The sequence below is a fragment of the Poecilia latipinna genome, unplaced genomic scaffold (assembly GCF_001443285.1).
Source record: "Poecilia latipinna isolate Pla-1442-1.1 unplaced genomic scaffold, P_latipinna-1.0 Scaffold3697, whole genome shotgun sequence".
Classification (NCBI taxonomy): domain Eukaryota; kingdom Metazoa; phylum Chordata; class Actinopteri; order Cyprinodontiformes; family Poeciliidae; genus Poecilia; species Poecilia latipinna.
The window spans coordinates 3,178-11,981 of NW_015116313.1; the positions used below are offsets into that span (position 1 = coordinate 3,178).

General features: G+C 39.9%; 2 protein-coding genes across 2 annotated transcripts in view; one reads left to right on the forward strand and one right to left on the reverse strand.

Moving 5' to 3' along the window:
* Positions 1-151: 151 nt before the first annotated feature.
* Positions 152-6,833, reverse strand: LOC106941483 (WD repeat-containing protein 78-like). Its single transcript, XM_015024531.1, has 8 exons — positions 6,645-6,833; positions 6,434-6,545; positions 5,921-6,078; positions 4,514-4,620; positions 2,877-3,048; positions 2,637-2,776; positions 342-511; positions 152-253 (listed from the first exon to the last, which is right to left on the reverse strand). The coding sequence occupies exons 1-8, from the start codon at positions 6,701-6,703 to the stop codon at positions 233-235; spliced, it is 939 nt and encodes a 312-aa protein (XP_014880017.1). The 5' UTR covers positions 6,704-6,833; the 3' UTR covers positions 152-232.
* Positions 6,834-7,515: 682 nt separating this feature from the next.
* The window catches only part of fam151a (family with sequence similarity 151 member A), a 13,249-nt gene continuing 11,960 nt past the window's right edge, over positions 7,516-8,804 (forward strand). The window contains exons 1-2 of the mRNA XM_015024532.1: positions 7,516-7,554; positions 8,134-8,229. The gene's annotated coding sequence lies outside the window, so the exon portion shown is untranslated. The remainder of the gene's footprint in view (positions 7,555-8,133; positions 8,230-8,804) is intronic.

Here is an 8,804-nt window from a genome sequence, read left to right on the forward strand (position 1 = left end):
AGAGAGAGAGAGAGAGAGAGAGAGAGAGAGAGAGAGACCACCCGCTGTACAAAAAGGCTGAACTTACCTTGCAGCAAAGGCAGCTTTCTGTAAGCAGCCAGCTGGCTTTGGAAGTTGTTCCGCAGTACGGTCCTCTCCATTAAAAGTAAGGAGTAATGGAATTTATCTGACGTCATGATGAGCTCAAAGTCTGCCTGTGTGTTTAAACTGCTCCCAACTGTTTCTACATCTTTCAGCGAGCAGGTGGAAATAACTGGAAAGGAATATGTTTGAGTTACACTTGTTTTAAAACAACCAAACTGAAGCCGGACATCTCTTTTACGTGACTTTAACTCTGTTACCTGTACCAGATTACCTGTACTAGCTGAGCTGGACAGGGACAGACTCCTCTCTGGACTTCTCCTGGAGTCCACAACAGTCTCTGCATCATTGGTCTGTTTCATTTCAGGGCTGTGAACCATCACTTCCTGCTCTGGAGGTGCATACATGTCGAAGGCAGACACAATCGTGGCTACAGATAAGGATGAAATTCTTTTAAAAACACTTCTACTGTATGAAGGATTATGTTTGTGATTAAAAACTAAAGATGAATGTCTATAAGTCCTAGTGAAGTCCTAGCTCAAAACTTTGCGTGACAGGTGGACGGAGCCTGGTGCTGCAAGGTTGGAGACCTTGTCCTCTTAGGCGACGGGGCCTGGATAATACCCGTGCTAAACGGCGACGACAGGCGCTTAAATTCTGTAACAAAAGTATGTTTTTCTTTTTTTTTTAATCTTTTCTTTTTCCCAAAATCTTTTTCTCTTTCTTACTGTTTATTCAATGTCACATGCTGTTTTTATTTTGTTTTTAATTATGTAAAGCACCTTGAAATGCCTTGCTGCTGAAATGTGCTATACAAATAAAATTTGATTGATTGATTGCTATAAAGAAAACTATTCATCAGAATGTTATGATGTAAACTATGGTGTCCCACAAGGCTCAATATTAGGTTTCACTCTCTTTAATCTTTATATAGGGTCATTGGCAGATATGGCATTCATTTAGTCACTTTCATAGCTAAGCTGATAACACACAGCTCTATGTTATCTCCTGATGACATCAGATCTATTAGTGCAATTTTTAATCATATTTTAGGTATTAATTCATGGCACATATTTTCCTTCAGTTAAATATGAACAAAACTAAACTTTTAGTTTTTGTCAAAGAAATTCAAACAGACAAACTCCCAGTTCAACTTCAAACACTGAATGAATCATTCAGCCCAGGTCAAAACTCTGTTCAGTCCTAGTCCAATGCAGAAGATTCATTTCGGTCTTTTATAACATGCAAGACAGATTGCTGTGCTAACAAAAAGCTACATCTGAAGATCTCAGGTGCCAGAACGCTGATGAGGACCAGAAAGCAAACTCACATTAAACTGATTTTAAAGTTTCTGAACTGGCTGCCTGTTCATATTAGAATTGATTTCAAGTGCTCTTACTGGTATTTTAAACTCTAAATGGTCTTATGTTTGCATATGTCTTGGTAATGTTTATAGAAAAGATTTGTGGAGCTGCAAATAGGAAATTAGCTTGATAGCAACCTTGAACGGTCCAGCCAAACATTGATGCTAGAATGTTTGTCCATCCATCCATCCATTTTCTTCCGCTTCATCCGGGGTCGGGTCACAGGGGCAGGAGCTTCAGAAGGGAGGCCCAGACTTCCCTTTCCCCAGCCACTTCTTCCAGCTCCTCCGGGGGAACCCCAAGGCGTTCCCAGGCCAGCCGAGAGACATAGTCCCTCCAGCGTGTCCTGGGTCTTCCCCGGGGCCTCCTCCCAGTGGGACGAGCCTGGAACATCTCACCAGGGAGGCATCCTGACCAGATGCCCGAGCCTCAACTGGCTCCTCTCAACATGAAGGAGCAGCGGCTCTACTCTGAGTCCCTCCCGGATGACCGAGCTACTCACCCTATCTCTAAGGGAGAGCCCAGCCACCCTACGGAGGAAACCTTGTATCCGTGATCTTGTTCTTTCAGTCATGACCTAAAGCTCATGACCATAGATGACGGTAGGAACAAGACTGACCGGTAAATCGAGAGCTTCGCTTTTTGACTCAGCTCTCTCTTCACCACGACGGACCCGCACAGCGCCCGCTTAACTGCAGACGCTGCGCCAGTCTGCCTGTCGATCTCCTGCTCCCTTCTTCCCTCATTCGTGAACAAGATCCCAAGAATGTTTGTATTTGTGTCAAATGGAGTTTTATCTCTAAATGAGTTGATTCTCATGTATGTTTCTAAGGTTTGTTTAGCTTCAAAACAGCGTGTTTGATAACGTTTAATAACAACAATTAAAACTTATCAATGTTTGACATTATCAAGCAAAATGTTTTTACATCAGGCAACAAAAAACCCTATTTAAAATAAACAACACTTAGCCTGGTGGCCCGCCAGGCTGATAATACACTGGGGGAAACCCTGTTCAGCAATACATAGGTTTTAAGTCAATAATTCTTGAATATTGATTAAAAAACATACCAGTGCCATTGTCAGATTTTTTTCACTTATATAATGGGAAAAAACATTTTAATTACTTTGAGCTTGGTATATTTTGCAGTGTGCTATACTTTTTTATAGTGAATGTATTGTCTTGAATCAAACCTGTGTCCACCATGAGCATGAGGTTGTTCTGTATCTGTTTGTTCTTAGTCGCTCCATTCAGTGTCTGCATGGCTCGATCCACATACTTCTCATTGTTTCCTCTGTTTCTGCAAACTTCAGAATACTGTTTATTTCTCTCTCTGCAATACAAAACAAGGTTGAGTTAACAATAGCTTGTTCCAATCAGAAATAAAAAAAGATTTAAATATTGGTTAAAAAATCAAAAACAATTTCTCTTACATTATGACATCTGCATCATCAGCATTCACTGACACTAAGGTGGGGGGAATGTCCAGCAGAGAAATAGTGTCTGTCTCTGTGATTAAAATGTCCTTAATCCCTTTCAACAGAGCTTGTGTCATTTGTTCTTTAACTGAGCCTTTTTTCCTCTTTTCATCTGGCAACAAAGATTCTACAAAACAGAACATTGTTAAAAAGGAGTCCTTTTCAGCAAAGAACAGAAACGCACATAATGAATGGAGTAGAACAAAATATCTGATTCATTCTTTGAGCTCTCAGCTTTGGCCAGTCAGGAAACGCACTGCATTTGGAGAACATGGAGATCTCCATGTTTAGAGATGTCTTTCGGAAACCTGAGGCTTATGGTAATGATCTACACTCTCAAAACTTAGAGACAGCATCGAAGCTTTACAAAAACCAGTGCAAGTAAACTGGTCGAAAAGTTAGTCGTTGTGAACATCTCTACATACAGTGGGTTGAAAAAGTATTCATACCCCTTGAATTTTTCCATAATTTTTTAAATATATTTCTTTTGAGTTTCATGTGAAAGACCAAAACAAAGTGGTGTAGAATTGTGAAACAGAAAAAAAATTATACTTGACTCAAAACAATTTTTACAAATAAAAAATTTATAAAAAGATTTCCCAAGCTTTGAACGTCTCACAGAGCTCTGTTCAGTCCATCATCTGGAAATAGAAAGAGTGTGAAACAACTGTAACAAGACAAGGCCGTCCACCTAAACTTCCAGCCAAACAAGGAGAGCTCTGATCAGAGATGCAGCCAAGATGCCCATGGTGACTCTGGACCAAAGGCAGAGATCCACAGCTCAGAGGAGGAATCTGTCCACAGGACAACTATTAGTCATCACTGTACAAACCATAAGAACCCCTGGATCATGTTGTGTCCAGCATGGTCCAGGAGCCATGCTGGACACAACAAACATGTGGAAGAATAAGCTTTGTTCAGACCAGAAGAAAATTCAACTTTTTGGCCAAAGTGCAAAACGCTATGTGTGGAGGAGAACTAACGCTGCCTATCACTCTGAACACACCATCCCCACTGTCAAACATGGTGGTGGCAGCATCATGCTCTGAGGTTGCTTCAGGGAAGACGGTCAGAGTTGATATGAAGATGGATGGAGTCAAATACAGGACAATGGAGTCTGCAACAGACATGAGACCGGGGCGGAGCTTCAGCTTCCAGCAGGATATTCACCCTAAACATAAAGACAGGCTACAATGTTTCAAGCAAAACATATTCATGTGTTAGAATGGCCCAGTCAAAGTCCAGTCTTAACCCAATTGAGATCTGAAAACTGCTGTTCACAAATGCTCTCCATCTAATCTGACTTAACTTGAGCTGTTTTGCAAAGAAGAATGGGCAAAACTATGTCAATACGGTACAGAGAGCTGAATACTTCTACACACCACACTTTTCAGTTTTTTATACGTAAAAAAACATTTGAATCATCTATAATGTTTTTTCTAATTCACAGCTGTTTACCACTTTGTGTTGGTCTGTCACATTAAATTCCAAAGAAATATATTTATGTTTATGGTTGTAATATGACAACTTACGGAAGAGTTCAAGGGATATGAACGCTTTTGCAAGTTACTGTATATATTGTGGTGATGAACCTGGTAAGTTGAAGGGAAAGTCGCGTCTACAAAATGTTTCCTCCATTTCCTCGTTCACAGACTCTATGGTTGACTGGCTGGATATCCTGCTGCTACCCAAAACTGACCTGAAAAACAGTGTCAGAGGAGATGTTTACTACATAGTTATCATGAACAAAAAGCATCTTCCTCACTAACACACTAACACTGATTGACAGGAAGGTTGTTGAATTTTGTTTTATTTTGAAGACCCCTACCCTCAATACTGTATGTGAATGGTTTTGAGAGCTTTCTCACATTTTTCTAATGACACATGGTGGTATCAACATGGTTGAATTTGGTGCCTTAGCATTACCTGCCGCTAACTCATAGGTTGTTAAAGTGCTTTAGCATTAGTAGAACTAATGTTTATGATTAGTGCTTCAGGGTCAATGCAGTTAACGTTTTAGCTAGCCGTGCCCACCACTGCTGTTTGATGATTTAACAATGTCAGTTTTTGAAAATAGCACTTTATAGTGCAGACCTGGAGGGAAAGATCTACACATTTTTTGTCAACAATGTGTGTTCTCTATGGAGAACACACACCACAGCTCAAGTGGAATTATTCGCAATCCTGTTCAAGTCCTGGACGTGGAGAAGATCAGCCCTGACAATGTTCTCTGCAGACCTAATTGTTCATTGCAGTTTAAACCCATCCTATTTTGAGGCTGAGTCAAACCACAATATGACAGATAAACACATGCCAAACTGCATAATGGCTGCATAGAAGATGACCAGCAGCTCTGGTGAAAAGTTCCCCCATCACAAAAGACAAATACAGACTGATTTTGTCAAAAAGAACTGAGACTTTCAGCTGCTTCCACTTGGGGAAATTTCTGCTACAACGAACCGTAGCTGAAACAACAGCATCTACAGAAAGGCGGTCAGAATTTTAATGTCTAGTTTCACCATGGAGTGCTTTTAAATCACCAGGTAGGGTGCTGGTCTGATAAGTCTTTAAGGAACTGATTTTCTGACTTCCTCCTTATGAATGAATAGATAACCATATAAATCTTTAATTTTGGAGCTCTTTGTTCAGCTGAAGGTTTTGCTATCACTACTTGCATTCTGGGGGACCACGGTACTAAACACTGATGTCTGGGTTTGATGCTACATGTGTTGCATCTTTACTTTCTGGCCACTTTCATCTGGAACTTGGCTGGCGTGTGCTCACAATTTTTCCTTCACGCCATTACATCATTGTCAACTTTGGACATGGAACTGAAGAGAACTATTATGAGCAACAAGGTGGAATACAACTGAAAAAATGTCTGTACAAATGATGATAATACTCTGTAAACAGAAGTGCTGCTGTATAGTATAGTTTGAACAGGTCTCCTGAACAGGTCAACTCCCCACCTCCTGCTGCACAGCACTGAGCTCTCTTACCTTGAAAAAGGCATAGTGAAGCTCCCAGTGAACATTGTCTGCTCTGATGTTGATCCAGCAGAGAGTTCATCCACCAAGAACCTGCTGCCTGGCTCTGCTCCGAGATCTGCCCGGTAAAATGGCTGAGGGGTCACATCATTGTTTTCCTCATCAAACACCTGAACACAGAACAGTCAGCTATATCTGTTGCATTAAACGCCTCTGAACATTTAAAAGCAGCAAAAATACTAAACACATTTCTTTAAATGCATAATATTTCCTTATTCAGTAAATATTGTTAACACATTTAACTGAGTTAATATAACATAATTTAGTAAATATTAGGCTACAAAGCCCCTTTGATTTTTTTTAGGTTTTGTTAAGCACTTAATTTAATAGTAAATAGGGAGAAGAAGCAGCAAATGGTCAGAACTATAACGTCTGTACATGGTGTGCCACCCAGCGTCTTTATTCAGGTATGCATGTGGTTAACAAGAATTTGTAATTATTTGTCGAATTCACAGTGTAAGTTACCCGAACAGCTCGTCTCGGAGTAGGACCCGCCATTCTGTCCAGAATTTTGTTACCGCTGAAAGTAAAACTCCGTCTGCTGGACAAGGCGAGCAAGTTGCTGCCGCGTTTAGAGCTAAGAAACACCATAACGGTAAATTAGCACAACTACCAATGCTTTTATTTAACAATATATTGACGAACTCAAAATTTACGACCTGAGGTGTCAACTTACGGCTTCAGCATCACTGCACATCTCATCTTTTTCCCTTCTTTTGTTACAGAAGTAGACATGATGGAACGGCTTCTGTTGTGGCTTGTTGTCGGGGCAACACAAAGCCATTGCGGTGAAGAGGGCAAACACTGACCCCTATTGACGATTGAAAGTTACAGGTTTCGTTGCTCGAACAAGGCACAAAATGTGGACTCGTTTACACAAATACACTATTCTCTAAGGAAGGAGGATTAAGACCACTAGGGGGAGGGGGGGGGGAATCAGAATTTTGACTTTAATCTCAGACTTCTGGCTCTTATGCAAATGGAGATTACAAGAAATTTGCTAAGACTACTCCAATTAGTCTTTCTCTCCCAGCGACAGCAACTCCTGATCATGGTCTGTTTTTGCTGGTTCTCAGGCACGTGCAGAGGGGGTAACGAGGGGTGCTTGAGCACCTGTCCCTTTTGCTCCTTGCCCCCAAGTGCCCTTTTGGTCAATTTTTTTTTTATGGTATTATTTCCTAAGCCCTCTTCTGACACATAATAACATGTACTAAAATTATTTGTTTTTTTTTGTTTTTTTGTACAACATAATAAGCCCTCCGGTCACCTTGTTACCTTTGACCTTTTGCCCGTGACGCATGACGCAGTTGCCTCTCTCGCAGTGAGATAAGGCGGCTAACTGGAGCTCAGCATAGCAAACGTTCCAGATTACAGAACAGTTTTTGGTGAACTAAAAAAAAAGTTTTTGGTGAATAAAGTGGAGTAGACTTGCTACTTTTCAGATGACGGAAAACGTTGAAGTATCGTTTCTGCTTCAGCACGGAGTCGCGGTTTAACCAGAGAGAGGTAATGAAATACAACAGACACTGACAGGCCTCTGCGTCTGCCTTTCTCTGAAGAACTACTGAGTGGGAGGAGACAGCCAGGTGAGGAAAAACTGTTCTTATCTATCGATTCAGTATTTTTATCATACAGACATTAGGCTGTTGTTGTGCTATTAGCTAGCTGCTAGCTAACAACTTTGCTAGCAAAGCAAGATGACTGAAAAGTTTCTTCCCTGTATCGTTAATGATATCAGTCATTCTTCAGTATTGTTTATGCAATATGGGCACATCGCCCGTCCAAAACCGATCATCTCCATAATGTATATATGTCCGATCTTCTAATTTCCTTTGCTGCATAATGTACATTGCATTTATATGTAAATGTATCTTGAAGGAAAATAGCACTTAAATAAAAGTCCAACAAGGATATTCATTTAGAATTAAAAATAACTCACCCTGAACTACCATGATGGATATAATGTATGTAATAATCAATCAAGCTGCTCCTCTCTAATAAAAATATGTCATTAATGAAGGGGAAAAAACTCAATCCAGACTTTAAGTAATGTTATGTTGTGCTATGGACTGAAAAACATATTGGTTTAAACACAAGGGTAAATAATTTGTAGTGTGGTTTATTATAGTATTCTGATCATAATTCATTATGTTTTGCTTTTTCAGTTCAAAGATGCCACGTAAAGAAAGATGTCAGAAACAAAAAAGAAGCAGCCAAAGGTAGTGGATTGTTGACCAACTGGGTCAGAACGAGTACCGCAGGTAAGAACATAAAGAAAATAAAGGTTCTTACCATGATCAACATGCAGCTTTTGGTAGTGAACAATATATTTAATATTACATGTTAATATGTAGTAAATCTAGTTGTATATCTCACAATTTGTAATTTATCATTGTTTAAACTCTGAAAGCTGTGTGACTTTAATATTCTGTCGTAAAATGCGGTTAGATGTGCCCCTGTTTTTTTTTTTTTTGAGCACCTGCCCCTTTAGTGGTCTCTGCACAGCCCTGCTGGTTCTTACACATTTTCTTGCCGACCCGACTATTTTAAAGATAAATCCATGAATTATTTACAATGAAATAGTTTTTTTCCTCTCTGCCACTGGCCATAAGCCAGTCTGTGGCATGGAGACCTCAAAAGACTTGCATCCATAATTATAGCGAAAGATGGTATGCATGGGGAACTGAACACATATACACCATATTTTTCAGATTTTTATTTGCAAACAGGTATTTTCCTTCCACTTCATAATGCCACTTTGTACTAGTCTAATACATAAAATCTCCATAAATTTCACAAAGGTTTTTAGTTATGACGTGTGAAAAGTGAAAATGTT